The sequence below is a fragment of the Taurulus bubalis genome, assembly GCF_910589615.1.
Source record: "Taurulus bubalis genome assembly, chromosome: 9".
NCBI classification, from domain to species: Eukaryota; Metazoa; Chordata; class Actinopteri; order Perciformes; family Cottidae; genus Taurulus; species Taurulus bubalis.
Genome location: NC_136597.1, coordinates 26788975 through 26807369, shown reverse-complemented (window position 1 = coordinate 26807369; position 18395 = coordinate 26788975). Strand labels below are relative to the sequence as shown.

The 18395-nt window shown below is 44.1% G+C and overlaps 2 protein-coding genes across 3 annotated transcripts in view; one reads left to right on the top strand and one right to left on the bottom strand.

Annotated features, from left to right (window-relative positions):
- Positions 1-5711, top strand: part of cep290 (centrosomal protein 290) — a 37151-nt gene extending 31440 nt beyond the window's left edge. Inside the window, exons 44-54 of the mRNA XM_079223429.1 lie at positions 928-1051; positions 1186-1731; positions 1866-2000; positions 2503-2589; positions 2679-2837; positions 2936-3058; positions 3676-3845; positions 3936-4077; positions 4580-4653; positions 5200-5294; positions 5379-5711. Of these exons, the coding sequence (XP_079079555.1) occupies positions 928-1051; positions 1186-1731; positions 1866-2000; positions 2503-2589; positions 2679-2837; positions 2936-3058; positions 3676-3845; positions 3936-4077; positions 4580-4653; positions 5200-5294; positions 5379-5623 (1900 nt within the window). The 3' untranslated portion in view covers positions 5624-5711. The remainder of the gene's footprint in view (positions 1-927; positions 1052-1185; positions 1732-1865; positions 2001-2502; positions 2590-2678; positions 2838-2935; positions 3059-3675; positions 3846-3935; positions 4078-4579; positions 4654-5199; positions 5295-5378) is intronic.
- Positions 5712-5813: 102 nt separating this feature from the next.
- Positions 5814-10475, bottom strand: rlig1 (RNA 5'-phosphate and 3'-OH ligase 1). Of its 2 annotated transcripts, none has more exons than XM_079223631.1 (7): positions 10323-10475; positions 9412-9529; positions 9166-9261; positions 8222-8338; positions 7361-7558; positions 6956-7125; positions 5814-6079 (listed from the first exon to the last, which is right to left on the bottom strand). In XM_079223631.1, the coding sequence occupies exons 1-7, from the start codon at positions 10410-10412 to the stop codon at positions 5915-5917; spliced, it is 954 nt and encodes a 317-aa protein (XP_079079757.1). In that variant the 5' UTR covers positions 10413-10475; the 3' UTR covers positions 5814-5914. The 2 variants fall into 2 exon arrangements, with proteins under 2 accessions (XP_079079757.1, XP_079079758.1); XM_079223632.1 differs by having other exon boundaries at positions 5949-6079; positions 7366-7558.
- Positions 10476-18395: the final 7920 nt, after the last annotated feature.

The window sequence follows — 18395 nt, the reverse complement described above, 5'->3', positions numbered from 1 at the left end:
TAAACTACTGTACTCGTGTTTCCGGCGGGGTTATTTTCTATCTATTTTAAGCCAATGGTGGCACCAATAGTTATGAAAGCATTAAAAAAACAGTCTTATTTTAAGTTTTTGTCACGTAACTCGATGGTTCCATGAGATGAGACTCACCGGTTCCTCTAAAGGAAGTGAATGTCTGTTTTGAGCTCTTGAACCCTTAAAATAATAAACACGCCTGAGCCGGACGAACCACAGAGATGTAGAATGGACTACGCACCATTGAGACATTTCTGACACATTTTAAATTGAATAATTTCTTCTTCTTTTTTTATGCTTTTATACCCAAAATGTTTTCTACTAAAATATGACTTTTCTATTGATCAAGAATTTATATTTAAAAAAATATAAATAACATAAACATGATTTTTAATTACTGTGTTTCATCTTGGAACAAATCACAAGCATTAATGTTGGAAAAAACTTCCCTGAAAGAGGAAAATAGTCATATTTTAGTAGAAAACATTTTGGAAACAGTCATATTTCAACGTTAATAAAAAAGAAAGAAATGCGTGATACCTTTTTAATCCAATAATTTCTTCACTACAGCAGATATTTAATATAAGGAAAAGAAAGAGAGACGAGTTTCTGACGCTTCACACTGACAGTTTCGTCATTTATCATTCTTGAAAAGAAAAGCAGAAGATGCTCAGACTCCAGATGATCCAGCTAAAAATGAACTTTACTATCAAAGCAAATAATAAAATACTGTCATGAGAATATTATAATAATAATCCACAAACTAGGATGATGTGTATTTACTGTAGAGCAATAATGTACAGGAGTTGTTATGCATACCAGTGCAGGTGATCAGCCCACTTTAGATAATGAAATATTAGGAAGGTGAACTCCTGCAAAGTCTCTTCATAACAAATACACGTGTTGAACGTGCAGGCAGCAGCAGGCTTTACCGCGAGACGCCGCCGTGGAGACGCTGACGCTGAGGAACCGCTACCTGGAGGAGAGGCTCCACTCCGCCGAGAGCCAGACGCCCAAGGAGCCGGCGTCCAGACCCTCGGTGAGTCCTCGCCCACGCCGGGCGTTGTGGTGAACCTGCTGAACGAGACGCGTTGCTGTTGCTGTGTCCCTCCACGCATCACTCTTTACCGCCTTTCTTTGTGTTTCTAAAATCTGTATTCATTGCCCGTGAAGCCGAAAAGCTTTTCCTCTTGGGCCTCGCCGGGGATTCACTCTGTCACCTTTGACGTGGCGGCCGGCTCGTTCAAAGGCAACGAAGACTCTGCCGGGGAAACCCGACCCGGCTCCGGCGGAGCGGAGGATGTGTGCGCTGATCGAGGACAACCGGGTCGTGACGTTGCGGGAAACCCAACCGAAGAAGAAGAAGAAGAGGGTGTTGCCGCTTTTGCCAATCCTCCTTCTGTGGTGGAGGAAGAGGAAGAAGGAGAAGAAGAAACGCGGAGCACGAAAGGAAGCGAGTCCGACCCCGAGGACCCTTCAGGGAGACCGGGGTCGGTCACGTCGTCCGCTGAGCCCGCGGACGAAGAAGGTGTCGGGGAACGAGATGATCCCGCGGGAGGAAAGCCAGACGAGGCCGCGGAGGAAGCTAATCCAGAGCCGTCCTGCTCAGCGGAACCAGATGTGGACTCCGGCCCCCTGCTGGGCAAACTCCCAGAGAGGCTCATGGGTAAAAGAAGGGACGCTCGAGAAGGAGAGCGCAGATCTCTGAGATACCCGAAGGTACCCGAGGCTTCTGTAGACGCCCAGCTGTCGCGGTAGATGTTGCTCTTCCTCTCCCTGAAGTTTCCCTCTTTTCCTCCACAGCTGGAATGTTTCATACAATGTCATGGCTGATTTTAAATGTTTTCTTTTAGACTTCCGGACGAGGAACCGGCACTCCGTCGCAGAGAGATCAGGACTTCCAAAAAGAAAACCTCAAGCTGGCCTCTGAGAACTTGGAGCTGCGCTTCCAGCTGGAGCAGAACGACAAAGACCTGCCGAGGCTCAAGGTAGCGCCGCCAAGCGTTAGCTTAGCATCAAGTGGTTTCCCTATATGTACACTTTAATGTGTTTGTGGCAGCAGCAGGTTACATAGAAGACACAGAAATATTAGGTATGAAAAATACTCAATATGAAACTAAACAGAACAGCAGAGCGTAGTAAATTTAAGGAAATTAAACAAAAATTAAAGTGCAAAAATGCGAAGTATATGCAGTGTTTTGGTGCACCTTTTAGGGTTGCTAGGCAGATTTGTTTCACCATTAGACAGACAGGTTACCTGTTTGTCTGAAGCTTCATATTTAGATAAGAGTGATATTAATCTACCAAAATATACAAAGGTAAATCTCCCATCTCTTTAAAAACCTTTCAATGACAGCTGTGTGACTTCATTCATTAAGTCATAAAACTTCTTTGTCAATATTCATTTCAGTATCATAACTTTACCAACTTGAATAGAACTTGAAAAAGCACAATATTTAAGTGTTTTATTTGATTTTCTCTTTTCCCCAGAATCAGGTGGCAGACCTGAAGGAGATGTGCAGCGCGCTGAAAAAGGAAAAAGCAGAAGTGGAGAAGAAGCTGGCGCTCATACGAGGAGTACGTTCACCTGAAGTCACCTCAGATGAGCCCAGACTCCTCCACACGGGTCCTAACGGTGATGTGTGATGTGATGCGTTCCCCACCAGGCCGGTCAGAGCGGCAAAACGGTGCCCGAACTGGAGAAGACCATCGGGCTGATGAAGAAGGTGGTGGAGAGGGTGCAGCGGGAGAACGACGCGCTCAAGAAGTCTGCCGCTCCGGCAAAGCAAGACGCGGCGCTGGAGCAGGAAAATGCAAAACTAAAGGTCGAGCATCGCGGCTCGTGTGTCGTGAACTCTCTGCTCTATTCCGTTTCCACGCGGCCGACGGACGCTAAATATTGTTTGTTTTGTTGTTTTCCTAGAGCGACTACGAGAAACTGAAGAGCCACAGTGAAGCCGAGCTGAGCTCCAGACTGGAGGCGAAGACCAGAGGGCTGGAGAAGATCGTGATGGAGAACGAGCGTCTGCGCAAGGAGATCAAACGGGTGAATAATGTGGATATTCACAAGCAGCCGCTGAGGAACACGTTTAAAAATAGTTGAAAAGTTGGTGTCGTTACCATTTAGTCTAGATTGAGAAATTAGATGATTAATGTTTTAATTCTGCATTTTAAAAACTATTTCGTTTTTTTTTTTATGTCCAAAAGAAAAGGAAAAAAACACAGTATTTGTAACAAAGAAAAATTCTGCAATAATGCCAGTTGTTGTAGTAGTGGTATAGTAGTAGTATTCAGTCATCACATACAATACATGAGTAAAGCCTGTATACAATCTATTAAGAAGCATAATGCTTATATATTCCTATCATAAAGTCTTATATCTAATTATCTTGAAGGTTACTTAATGAATAATATATATACATATATTTAATTCACCCTCAGAAATAGCTTCATAATAATCCTTTTGCTAGCGTTGTTCCATAATGTGGCTCCTAGATGCATCTTCTTTTAATCCCCTTTTCAGCTTTTTGTATGATAAACTTACAAACATCTCTTGACACTCGTGCATTGAAAACATAAGAATGAGTTATGTTTTTGTCCTGCAGGTACTTTGAGCGATTCATCGGTTCTCACCACCTGGTTTCCTGTTTGTTTCTGTTCCAGGAAATGGAAGCGGCCCAGCGGCTGAGGGAGAGCAAGGCCGGCGTGGACGTGACCAACGAGAAGCTGGAGGCCGAGCTGGAGGAGAGCCAGCGGCGGCTGCAGGCGGCGCTCTCCAGACCCATCGCCGAAGGCCTGAGCGGCAAGACCTGGAAGGGATCCGTGGTGACGAGGTCAGTCAGTTTTAATCCACTGGAGACGTGAGAAGCAACTCGGGCCTCCGGAGGCTGAGCCGGCGCCGTCGCTTCACTTTGCGTCCGCAGGATGTTTGAGAGCAAGATGAAGGAGCTGGAGCGGGAGCTGCAGCAGAAGAGCGGCAGCCTGTCCGACCTCAAGCGGCAGCTGAGGGAGGCGAAGGAGCGCGAGGAGAGCGCCAGGATGAGCGTCCGGCAACTTGAAGATCAGGTACAGGCTGAAGCCGCCAGGCGGGGGCTTTCACTCTGACGCTTTGCCCTCTGAACGCTCAACAAACTAGAAAACTCTACCAGTGACTTGGCCTCCAGTCAATGCGTTTATTTCTAGTAATATCATTGTGACCGTTTCTATGAATGTGTTTCTACCCCTCCTTGCTTTAGGTTAGACTTTGCTGCTCCAGATGTTATTTAAATGTTCCAGCTGTTTAATGCTGTAATAAAACAAGCTCTCTGGATCCGCTCTTTTCCACAATGCATATATATATGTTCATATCTCTATCTTAGTTTGACTGCGTGCCTGGTCACCTTCATCTTTCAAACCCTTAATCTCCGGCTTCCTGTTAAGATGAGGAGACTTAGGAGAAGAAGTCCACATAAAACCGTCGAGACAGTTGTTCTCTTTTTGAAAGAAAATATCCTGCTTTGAAGTCAAATTGGCAGGAAAAAAAAAATTACCTTTTTATTTGTGTTTTTTTTTTTCCCTCATTTCTTAGGTTGACATGTTGAAGAAGTTTCCTGCCACTTCAAAGGCGGGAGGAGGACTCAGCAAGGAGCTCCAGGCAATGAGGTTTGTTTGTGATACCGGTAATATTGAAAAGTCATAATATAACTATATAGTATAGAATGTCAGAAAATGTGTCATGGCATAAAAACATCACAGTATAATATCACAAATAAATTATAGTATAGTTTGTCATGAAAATGTCACAGTATAAATCAGTTAAAAATGTGATTATTTTGTATACTATATTTTTTATTTATTTTACTTGATTGTTTTACTGTGTCTATTGTATGCAAGGCTGCTGTAATCCTGCATTTCCCCACTGCTGGACTAATAAAGGATTATTATGTCACAAAAGTTAAAGAAAAGTCACAATATACTATAAGTCATACTATATAGTTTCCATTCAAAAGAAAAGGTAGAAAAATGTTGTCTAATATGTCAAAAGGCCATAAAAACCTTCATAGTAATGCCATAAAAAGTGGCAACAAGTCATCTTTACTGTGGGAATCACACGTTCAGATTGTGAATCATTAGTTCACCGTCATGTGAAGCTGGATTGTTGTTGTTGTTGTTGTTGTTGACGTAAATCAACACGTTGTGCGTCTTCAGATCCACGACCGCGGCGCTGGAGACGGAGAACGCGGAACTGAACCGGCGGCTGAACGAGTACAGCGAGCGATACGGCGACGCTTCCCCTCAGCCAGGTGAGCCCCGAACCGCTCCATCGTAAACCCGACCCCGAGGACTCGGGGTCGTCGTCGTTTCCGTTCTCACGCCTTTCTCCTCAGACCACGCCAAGCTCAGGCGCGTCCTGCTGGCCGGCGAGACGGAGAAGACCAAACTTCAAGCGGAGGTGAAGAAGCTGAAGAAGGAGCTGGAGAACTTCGACCCCACGTTTTTCGACGAGATCGAAGACCTGAAGTACAACTACAACGAGGAGCTGCGGAAGAACATCCTGCTGGAGGAGCAGCTGAGGAAGGTCTGCGACCAGTTCGGCGTGAAACCCCAGCTGCCCAACGTGTCCGTCAGCTAACGCTCGGTTACTGCGCCTTTAAATGACCTCAGGAGGGTTGTTGTCGTTTTAGATCACAACCCAGACGTAATTATGGGCTACGTCTTTATACACCTGTATGTTTGTTTTCTACGTATGTCAATAAAGACTGTTGGATAGAAATCAGATGATGCATGTTTACATGCTCTTCTTTATTCTTCACAGAGCCGTAACATACAGGTATATACAAAGAATATTTGGCTGTCATTAAAGTGACGAATACTTGCAGAGAGAGAGAGAGAGAGAGAGACATTGTCTCGTCCCGTGTTCATGCTACTTGAGGTCCAGCAGTCGACTGAAGCGGTGGCCGTTGAGCGAGGAGAAGAAGGTGAACAGGTCCGGGCCGCTGTGGTGCTCGTCCACGTGGATCACCACCGCCCTGTCGGAGAGGGAGGAGCCGCCGTCTGGCCACCGCAGGCCCAGGTGGTGCCGGTGCACCTGGAGACACGGCGGCCATTTAAAACGAACGTTTTCACCGAGTCACCTGACTAACACTGCAGGAGTCTCTCTCTCTTCCTCTCTCTCTCTCTCACCTTAACGAGCCTCTCCCTCTCCTTAACGAGCCTCTCTCCCTCACATCTTAACGAGCCTCTCTCCCTCACATCTTAACAAGCCTCTCTCCCTCACATCTTAACAAGCCTCTCTCCCTCACATCTTAACGAGCCTCCCTTTCCTCACCTTAACGAGCCTCTCTCTCCCTCACCTTAACGAGCCTCTCTCACCTTAAGAAGCCTCTCTCTCTCTCCCTCACCTTAACGAGCCTCTCTCTCACCTTAACGAGCCTCTCTCTCTCCCCCTCACCTTAACGAGCCTCTCTCTCACCTTAACGAGTCTCTCTCTCTCCCTCACCTTAACGAGCCACTCTCTCTCCCTCACCTTAACGAGCCTCTCTCTCACCTTAACGAGCCTCTCTCTCTCCCTCACCTTAAGAAGCCTCTCTCTCTCCCTCACCTTAACGAGCCTCTCTCTCACCTTAACGAGCCTCTCTCTCACCTTAACGAGCCTCTCCCTCACCTTAACGAGCCTCTCTCTCTCTCTCTCACCTTAACGAGCCTCTCTCTCTCTCTCACCTTAACGAGCCTCTCTCTCTCTCTCTCTCACCTTAACGAGCCTCTCTCTCACCTTAACAAGCCTCTCTCTCTCACCTTAACGAGCCTCTCTCTCTCTCTCACCTTAACGAGCCTCTCTCTCTCTCACCTTAACGAGCCTCTCTCTCTCTCACCTTAACGAGCCTCTCTCTCACCTTAACGAGCCTCTCTCTCTCTCACCTTAACGAGCCTCTCTCTCACCTTAACGAGCCTCTCTCTCTCTCACCTTAACGAGCGTGCCGTCGTCACAGTGCCAGACCACGCCCTCCACGCGGCCCTCTGGGCTCTCCTGGAACCAGGAGCTGAGCTGCTGCAGGTCCACTGGAGGCGGGTCTTTGAGTGGGACGGTCCCGTGTGACACCAGACAGTGAAGGGGCTGCTGCTTGCTCCCCAGTCCTGTTGGGACCAAGACACAATGTTCATGGCTTTCCTTTTGAGTGCCTCTTCGTCATGGTTTACGGCTATTTCATCAATACTATACCATGACTTTGATTTCATCAAATACTAGTATAACACTTTTTATGACTTACTAAACCATATTCAGAAGCAGCAGAAGTCGCCCGTCAGTGGACGTTCCCCGTGTTCCCCTCGTTCTCCTACATGTTAGCGTGACGTGAAGAGACGACATTACCGTACGGGTTTGCGTTGACGTTGGTTCCGATGAGCTCCAGCGTTTGTTCCAGGAGGTCGTCCAACGGGACGGCTGCGACTTCTAGCGCGTCTTCGTCTTTGGCGCAGGGCCGGAGAACGAGAGCCTGCCGGGCGTTCGAGTCCACCACGGAGGCGTGCCAGCAGTACTGCTTGTTGTCCGTCTCCACCGGCACCCAGCCTGAGCGGCACACAACGGGACCAGATCACTGCCATGTCCACCGTGACGGGAAGAAACGCTCACACCAGGAACCCGAATGTTCGACTATTCTGTCATGCGTTCGTTTGGGTAGGTTCAGTTTTCAGCTCTATTTGTACTCTTTTTTATATATATATATATATATATATATATATATATATATATATATATATATATATATATATATATATATATATATATATATATTTTATTTTATTTTTTTTTAACCCTTCACATAAACATTCACCAAACATTTTGGCACATGCTTCTTATGAAAATAAAACAATAAATAACAGAATCCGTAGCCCTTTAAACCCTAATCCTATTTATTGTTTGAGTTGTGTCTAGATGTTGTACATTGGGATTATATATTATTGTAGCCCTGATTTTTATGTTTAATTTGATAGCTAACATGTTGTGTTTTTTTATTTATACCATGATTTTATTTTCTTGATTTCTACCTTGTGATCTGATATAAAAGGGCCCCCATTTTAGGGGACCCTAGGGCTCTAAAGGCCTTCGATTTCACCTCGGTGTTAAAGTACTACAACATAATAATAATGACTTTAGATTGACGTTATCAATGCACAACACTTCACCCTCGCAGGAGATTTAAAGGTATCTGTAACGGTTGAACTTCAGGACCTGGAATGTGTCCGTGTTCGTCCGGCTGCAGGCGACCGTCGTGCCGTTTGACTCGGTGAGCCGGGATCCACGTCTCCGGCACCGTCTTGAAGTCCTCGTCCACGTTCCACGAGAAACCTGGAAACAGACAAAGTGTTTGAAAATAAACTAGTTCAACCTCCCTGAAGAAGGAGAAAGCAAGTGTCCACCATGTGATGTTCACACGGAGATTAAAACGTCTTTTACCCACAATCATAACGACATGTTTTAACTAGTTGTTGTGAAGAAAATACAAGCGTGAGACTAGCGTAAAAGTCTGGTTATAAGCCGCTACTACCTTCGGTGGTTGTCCCCGCTATAGCCAGATAGCGCTGCTGCTAGCCCTCTGCTGTAGCCAGCTAGCGCTGCTGCTAGCTCCCCGCTGTAGCCAGCTAGCGCTGCTGCTAGCTCCCTGCTTGTGTTGCTACTGGTCGCGCTACCTTCGGTGGTTAGCAGCAGCGCTAGCTAGCTACAGCGGGGACAACCACCAAAGGTGATAGCGGTTTATAACCCGACTTTTATGGTATTTCATATGTTTTGATTATTGTATTGAATACTGGAGTGTTATATTTATACATTATGGTTATCATTGCAGTGTTGGGACAGACTAGCGGGCTGTGGTAATGGTTAGCACGGTCGCCTCACAGCAAGAGGGGCCCGGGTTCGGATCCCGGTCTGGGCGGTCCCTCCTGTGTGGAGCTTGCATGTTCTCCTTGCGTGGGTTCCCTCCGGGTTCTCCGGCTTCCTCCCACAGTCCAAAGACATGCAGCTCAGGTTAATTGGACTCTAGATTGAATGCTTATCTGTCTATATGTGCCACTGGCTACCTGTTCAGCTGGGTAAACTCTATTTTGTGGACCACAGGGCAGAAAACCTTTCGATCCTCAGGAACTAAAACTCGACGTGTTCTTCAGGAGCTGACATACCTTTACAGCTGTGGTGAGCATGCTGATGCTTTTTGAACCTCTTCTCCGCCTGTTTGTTGGGCTTCCTGTCCAGTCGAGCCCAGAGGTGAGGTCGCCCTGCAGGAAGAAGATTAAAAACATCACGACCACGCGAGAAAATTACCAACATTATCAATCAAGTCCCCTTCGCTGTTCCTCCTTTCCTTAATATCACATTTTGTATAGAATATACAACATGCCGAATATAAACAAGCCATCACCGCTCACCTTTGTAACCCGTGACGTAGCAGCAGGTGCCGTCTAGTTTCTCCGTGGCGAGCGCACCGTCCACGTTGGCCTCCAGAGCAACGGGGTTCACGGTTTCTGTGGCAACAACCTGAAATTGCTGAAGAGAGAGAGAGACACAGACGTGGATTCAAAGGGGACCCCTCCATACAAACATCACCGCCATGTTTTTATTTTAAAGAATATCCATACCTTCTTAAAGTCAGTCAACAACAATAATTCATCACCCAATGTTGGATATTCTATTGATTGTTGCTTCCATAATCAAGCAGAAGCACAAATACAAGCTTCCTTGTGACGATTTGCTGCTTTTCTATGCCGTTATAAAATGTTTTATTTAATATCTTTTTGTATGTCATTTGGGAAGAAAAGAGCAATCTGAAGACATCTTTTATTTTTACATTTTACAGATGATTAGCGGGGAAACAAACAGTTCAGAGGAAATCTTTAGTCGTAGAACCAGGTTCCATGTGGAGGGTCTAGGTAACGGATGCATTGCTCAATTTATGTTCAGAGATCAGTTATAACATTTAACTACTGAAAACTACTGAGAACATGTTTTGTTTTGACTGTTGGCATAATGTTCTGATTTATAGTGATGCAAAGAGATATTTTTAAAACATCCCTCTGTATAATATGTAAGAATGTGTTTTATTCATTTATTTATCCAACATTCAGGTTTCCGTTCAGCGACAGGTGTGAGCTCCACCTGCATGGAAAAGGGGGATGGTGGTGAATGGCAACCCGCGAGCTTCAACGCGTCTACTAAAACCAACGGCTGCGTTGAAACGCCCGCTGCGTGTTTACGACGCTGACAACGTGTTTACGACGCTGACGCCGTGTTTACGACGCGGACACCGTGTTTACGTTCACCTGGTTCTTGAGCCTCTCACCTGACGGTCCCGTTTCCGCGACTGTTCCTCCTTCACCTCCGTCAGAAAGACGCACGGTATCTTCTGCTGAACGGCGCACAGACGCCGCATGTTGTTGTCGTCGTTGTTGTCGTTGTTGTTGTTGTTGTTGTTGTTGTTGTTGAACCCTCTGCCGTAACGGTTCCGTGCTTGTCGTAGACTCCGCGGTGTAACGGTCAGCGTCGGGGCAGCATCACGGCTAGCAGCACGGGGAGGATGTTTGTTTCTGGTCACGTGACGCGCCTTTTCTTCTTCGCTTTTTGTGTGTAGATTCTCAAAGTAATGAAATGACTCGTTGGCGCCACTATGCGGTGGGTGGCGGGATCGCTCTGATTATATCACACAGCAGTATTTTAACTGAATGCTTATGTTTGTAATTTAATGCTCTGTTTTTTTTAAACATCTTGTTAAAAAACAATAGCACATGTATCTTTTTGGAGGTGTTGTTATTTCGTTGTAAAAAACAACATTATCATCATTAAAAATATGTAAAAGTCTTCAGTCACCACTAATCGAACGAGCCACACGTCTACTGATCCTGTTCAGTCTGAGTAATACACTGGAAATACACAATTCATTTATTTTCCTACTAATTACAAAACGTGTATTGTATTCTTATCCAACCATGAGAGAGATTATGGGATGGATACTACTCTGATGTCTGTGTATTATTAACTATGGGGGGGACTGTCAGGAGACGTTAGCTTAGCTTAGCATCGAGAATGGAAGCTGCAAAAATTCATATTCTTAGCAATGATTTCACTCATCTTTTGTTCTATTTTGGGAAAGTCAGGAATTACACGTTACATTGACAATGTGTCATCGCAAAAGTCGTATTTACAGTCGTATGTTCCTTGTTTGTTGTGTTTGAGTTGTATTTTATATTCTCTTAAATGGTGGCTGAAAGAAAAAGTCCAATGTTTTTTTATCAATCTTTTTTATTCAACATGTAAAGACACATTATTTAAATGGTGTGCTATTTAATAAAAATGCTAATGAAATGAAAGAGTATAGCAGAGGTGGTGTAAGAAGCCACTCAGATCTTTGACTTACGTAAAACATAAAACACAATACCTCTGTGTGGAAATACTAAAGTAAAAGTATTGGCATCAAAATTTACGTAAAGTACCAAAAGTAGTCATTATGCAGAATGGCCCATTTCAGAATAATACAGATGCTGGATTATAGTTGTCATTAATATGTTCATCACTTTATATTCTGCTGTTTGGTTTAATCTATCATATTTTATATGTTGATAATATTCTGTGTTTAAAGCTGTAAACGAACGAGGAAGTATATTTATCAAATACATGCAGTGACGTGCAAAGCTTAGTATTTGCCTCTGAAATGTAATGGAGTATAAAGACACATAACATGGAATGACGAAGTACAAGTACCTCAGAATGTACTTACAGCCTTCTGCTGTACTTACCACTGATAATTACCCTCTGTAGGGAACTGTATAACGTTTAGGGCAAAGTGTGTGCTCCCACACACACACACACACACACACACACACTGACTAACTGCTGCTTTCAACCTCAGTAGCATTACGTTTTGGAGAAAAAAATGCCATAAAATGTTCATATTTACAATTACATTGAAAACTAATTTAAAAGCATATAAAAGGCATGTATTTAAAACATTGAACCTGCAATTAATTCAACAAAAGAACCCCAAAAAATGTAGTAAAGCTACTCTGAAGGGTTTGTTTTGAAGTCTGGAGCCGCACACAGAGTGACATCACTGGAGTACTTCCTGTCTGCTTCTTCCTCTCCTCCTCCTCCTCCTCCTCCTTCTCCTTCCTCTCCTCCTCCTCCTCCTTCGTGTGGACTCTGCAGGTCCGCCTCACTGTCGGTGTGTTTCCACATCTCCGTCTCCACGTCGTCCTTCTGCGGCGCCCGAGACCTCAAGGTGAAAATATTCCTTTTCACAAAAACAGAGGGGGAAATAATAATTAAAAAAGCACTTTAGAAAACACAATGTGCACGGATTTTAAAACCCATGAACGACTCAAGTACATTAAGGAGCTTTTCAGAAAAGGGAATCAGTTTAGTTTGAACCCTCCTGCTACAAAGTATTAATACATAAAGACAGTAGAGATGAATGGATGATGGATGGATACATAGATAGATAAATAGATAGATGATGGATGGATACATAGATAGATAAATAGATAGATGATGGATAGAGAGGGGAAATTATTTTCGCTACAGCAGAATTTATACATACAGGTAAGCAATACAATATCTATATATAAAAAAATATATATATAAAATACATAACAAATATATTATATATACAAATGTATTTTATATACAAATTTAAAATATATAAAAATATTATTTATAAAAATTTAAAATAAAAATATATAGTTTTTTTATTATTTTAAATGTAATACATAATAATATTTTTTTAAAATATATATAATATTTGTATATATAATATTTGTATTTTTTTATATATATATACACATTTTAAAACCCGCCTCACAGTTTGCAGCACCACACGACGCTCGCCGCCGTCAGCAGCAGAGAGACGACGCCAAGAATGATGAGAGCCGTGAGAACATCTGGAACAGAGAACAAAACGCCATCCCATAATACGACATCCTGTGATTTCTGCACTCAATCACTTGATATTTGGATAAGCATTCTTTGGTTTTGTCTATTTTTGTTGTGCACTTTTTACATTGGAAATTTGTGTTTTTATATTAATTGATTATTTGTGTTTTGACATTAATCATTCATGGCTTGTGTCCAATTTCGACAAAAGTATTTAAACTATGTTTGACACTTGCATTTGTGCATCAGCTTGTTGTGGCGTTTTGTCTGCCCCCTGGTGGCCAAATGGGATTATTGCAGCTTTTAGGTTGGCATTTCATTCATAAAAAAGGATAGATTATAAATATGGTAAAATAGGTACAATTTGGTATTTTCATCAGATGTTTCCCTGAGAATAAAATGTCTTTTCAAGAAAGGCAAACTGAATTGTGAACATGTTGCTGGACTTTGATTTTAACAACAGAAAGGCATAAAAAAGAAGACTAATTAGAGCAGATGATTTTTCCTCTTCTTGCTACACAACCACATTGAAAACCTCAAACAAAGACGAGGACGTACTTCCCAGTGGAGGTTTCGTGGAGCCGGCCGGCTCAGAGGAACGAGAGAAGCTGGAGGCAGAAGTAGAAAAGACAGAACCGACGACGCTGTGCTTTAAGGGGATGAGAGGAGAAAGAGAGGGAGGAAGACGAGTGGAGGAAGGCTTCAGGGTGGGCGAAGTGGAGGAGACTCTCGTGGAACGGGTCGTCTGGATCAGGAGCGAGGAAGAGGAAGTGAAGGATGTCTTCTCGGGAGCTTCTGTTGCTCCTGGCTTCATCGAAGGTGGAGACTCGGTGGCTGATCTGAGCGGCGGTGAGGTCGGCGTTGAGGTCCGGGTCGTTATGGTCCGGGTCGTTATGGTCTGGATCGGTGCGGTCTGGGTCGTTATGGTCCGGGTCGTTATGGTCTGGATCGGTGCGGTCTGGGTCGTTATGGTCTGGGTCGGTGTGGGAGGAAGAGTGGAGCTGTGAGGACCGGCTGTGGTTCTGTTTGGCGTCTCCTCGAAATCTGCAAGTGGTGAGGAACAAAAGGTTTGCATTTACACGGCAGCCATTCAGTCACGTGAGAATATACTTTAAGACTTAGACATCTTTAAGGACCCCGAAGGGTCACTTTGTGGTTCAGAAAAGTAAACAATGAACACGAGATATACACACCATTAAACAACAGGCAACAGATGTTCGAGAGAAACACAGAAAAAGTTCCTTCTCAGAGTCTCCTACAGGAGATACAACATGATAAAATGCCATTCCAGTGGAGAAAACCTGATAAAGTGCTCTTCCAGTGGAGAAAACCTGATAAAATGCTCTTCCAGTAGAGAAAACATGATGAGATTCCCTCTTGGCTACAGTAGATCAAACATGATAATATTTCCTCTTGGATGCCTCTACAGTAGATAAAACATGATGAAGTGCCCTTCCAGTGGAGAAAACACAATAAAGGGCCTTCTTTGATGCCCCTACAGTAGATAAAACATGATCATATTTCCTCTTGGATGCCCTTCCAGTGGAGAAAACATGATACTATTTACTCTTGGATTCCTCTTAGGTGCCTAAAGTGCCCCTACAGTAGATAAAGCAAGATAAAGGGCCCATGCAGTGGAGAAAACATGATGATATCCGGCCCCTACAGTAAATAAAACATGATAAAGTTCCCTTCCAGTGGAGGAAACTTAATAAAGTGCCCTTCCAGTGGAGAAAACACAATAAAGGGCCTTCTTTGATGCCTCTACAGTAGCTCTAACATGATAAAGTGCCCTTCCAGTGGAGAAAACACAATAAAGGGCCTTCTTGGATGTCTCTACCGTAGCTCAAACATGATAAAGTGCCCTTCCAGTAGAGAAAACACAATAAAGGGCCTTCTTTGATGCCCCTACAGTAGCTCTAACATGATAAAGTGCTCTTCCAGTGGAGAAAACACAATAAAGGGCCTTCTTGTATTCCTCTACAGTAGCTCAAACATGATAAAGGGCCCTTCCAGTGGAGAAAACATGATGATATTCCCTCTTGGAGGCCCCTACAGTAGATAAAACATGATAAAGTGCCCTTCCAGTGGAGAAAACACAATAAAGGGCCTTCTTGGATGCCTGTACAGTAGCTCAAACATGATAAAGTACCCTTCCAGTGGGGAAAACACAATAAAGGGCCTTCTTGGATGCCTCTACAGTATCTCAAACATGATAAAGTACCCTTCCAGTGGAGAAAACACAATAAAGGGCCTTCTTTGATGCCCCTACAGTAGATAAAACATGATAAAGTGCTCTTCCAGTGGAGAAAACACAATAAAGGGCCTTCTTTGATGCCCCTACAACAGCTCAAACATGATATAGTGCCCTTCCAGTGGAGAAAACATGATCATTTTCCCTATTGGAGGCCCTTACAGTAGATACAACATGATAAAGTTCCCTTCCAGTGGAGAAAACATGATAAAGGGCCCTTCCAGTGGAGAAAACACAATAAAGGGCCTTCTTTGATGCCCCTACAATAGCTCAAACATGATAAAGTGCCCTTCCAGTGGAGAAAACACAATAAAGGGCCTTCTTTGATGCCCCTACAGTAGATAAAACATGATAAAGTGCTCTTCCAGTGGAGAAAACACAATGACGTGCCTTCTTAGATGCCCATAAAACATGATAAAATGCCCCAGGGTACCCATCCAGTGGAGAAAACAAGGTGCAGAGCATTAATAAGTGCCCTGCATGCTAGAAAACCTTCTGCACGCTGGTATTATTCAGTATTTAGTATTTCCATACTAACAAACAATAGAATAACAAAAGGACGCTGCAAATAAAAGATTTGTATAACAGAGTAAGAATCAGTGCAGACGAGAAATATGTGAGAAGGTATGGTGCGTGGGTTTTGCAGTAATACACAGTACAGGTAGTACACAGTACAGGAAGTGCACAGTACAGGTAGTACACAGTACAGGTAGTACACATACCTGATGCATTGAAGCAGAAGACAGCAAACGGATGATCTGGCTTAGCGAACCACGTCACCACTCCAGTTTTGCCCTGTCCACATTTTCGGTCAGCTGTGAGTCGTGGGACGACCGCGATCCGTTCAGCTATCCAGCCATATCTGTTTAAACAGAACATGAAGTATGAATACTACTAAGAGCTGGAAGATGAAACAGAAAAAAAGTCAAAATCTGGGTGTGTGGTGTTAGAAAGAAGTGAGATGAGCAGATGATGAGCATCCACTACTACATAACACATGTGTTTACATGCTAATATTCCACTATTATACACTATTATTATTCTGGCTTGGTCAACAGCATATTCCGAATTAGGTCTTATTCTGAAAGAAGCACTTTCCAAAATATAAGCCTTTGCACACCAGTGTCGTATTTTAGCTTTTTTGGGCAATTCATTTTCACGTCCATTTATGTTTTCTAACTGGTGTTTTTGTCACGAGTACTTTGATCCAAAACGCAAATATTCCACGCCGACGAGGCCACGCCCCCCCCCCCCCCGGTTAGTTAAGGCATCAGAAATGTGGGATGTGCAGATATTCTTTTGGGTTTTTGGAGCATTCTTTGGACATTTATATGGCAGCTTCAGAGTCGGGAGCTACAAGAAGAGCCGCCTGAAGAGCACAGGCTTGGTGAACTTAAGAGCAACATGACTGCAGCTGGAAAAGGCGGGAAATGTAAGTTATTTGAAGGCGGAGCATGGAAACTGGAATATTAGTGGAATATACATGTTAACAAGCCATGAAAACAGCTCCGTGGGAAGGTTATCTTTTGCAGAATAAGGGCAAAAACGTGTACCGTAAAAGTCGGGTTATACGCCGCTACTACCTTCGGTCAGTGTCCCCGCTGTAGCCAGCTGGCGCTCATGCTAGTTCTTCACTAACTTCCGCTAGCTCCCCGCTAGCTCCCTGACAACCACCGAAGGTAGCGGGACCAGCCCCGGCTTGGGCAGAGGGGACGCGGGCAGTAGCAGCAGGAGCGGGGAGCTAGCATCAGCGCTAGCTAGCGCTGCTCCTAGCTTGCTACAGCGGGACACTGACCGGAGGTAGGAGTGGCTTGTAACCCGACTTTTACGGTAACGTTTTTCCTAAATCAGATTTCATCATATGACGCATCGAGTTCCATAACATGCATGACATAAATATAAGTGACCGAACAGTCGCCGCACGCTTCCAGCCTACTTGCAGGTCTCCAGGCCGCGCCGCAGCGCGCGCTCCACCTGGGCTCTGGTAGCGATGCGGACGCTCAGACCCAGACAGGCGGCGCCGGCTGCAGAGGCGTTGAAGCTGTAGCTCCCTCCTTCCAGGAGCATGAAGACGCCGGCCGCTCTGGGGCCTCGAGGGACGGATGCACAAAATACAGATGTTTCAAAAAGTATGCAGCAACGTCAGCATGGAAACAAGCTCATAAAAGCAGCATGATTTGTGTTACTTTTGTCATTTCACACTTTAATTCACAGCACAAATAGTCCATAATATTGGTTGCACATAAGCCACAGACTTCCCTGGTTAACTGATATTTTCCACATTTGTCTCACGATAATATTTGACATTTTTTTTTACATTTTTCATGCATTCTTGAAACTTTTAGCCAACTGTGATCGTCACGTGAAAAGTGAGCAAGACCTTTGAGCCAAAGTGTCCCGAAGATATTCCCTTCCGCCACAAAAGGTCACGCATGACAGACCTGACATAAAGTACACTGTCGTATGGACGTGCATTCAAATGTATCGACAGCAGCAACATGCATCTACATTAAAAACATAACTGTGGGAAACCAAACCAAACGTACCTTTAATCAGCTGGGAGTCGGACGCCAGCAAAAAGGCTGCAAAAGATAAAAGTAAGCATCGAGTAGCAAAGCCAAATCTTGCCATGTTTTCTATGGAATATATTTATATATAAATATAAATATATTTATATATATATATGTGTAACTGAAGCGGTTGGCGGCGAGGAACCAAATAAAGCGAACGCAAAGGGAAAAGCTTCAGGACAAACGAGACGAGGAAACAGGAAGAAGAGGTCAAATCTGCTGGATGCCCTTCAGGAGATAAGAGCAGAGAGCTCGGCCTCACGGGGGTCCGAAGCGTCGTGTTTTACGGGTATCGAGTCACGGATACATATTCAGTTCAACCATAAACTCTAAATACAAACAAATTGAGGATTTCCAGGAAACATTAAAGCAGTGAGAGGTCACGTCGTGATCTGAAATGAACAGACAACCAAAGAGCCGTTTGCTTCACACGACTTCATCGGCCAAACACGGATGAAGACATTAAAATTGTTGTTTTTTAAACGGTTTTGACTTTTTCTGCTGAGCCAGCATCCGTCTTCCAGAGCCAGTTTGTTTCCAACGGACTCATCGGAAAAAAATGAACTTCCTCCACATTGTCCCTCTTCTCGAAAACCAGTTCTAGCTCTTCGGCTCTCTGGTAAACACGCTTTAGTTTTCACTGTGTGTGTGTGTGTGTGTGTGTGTG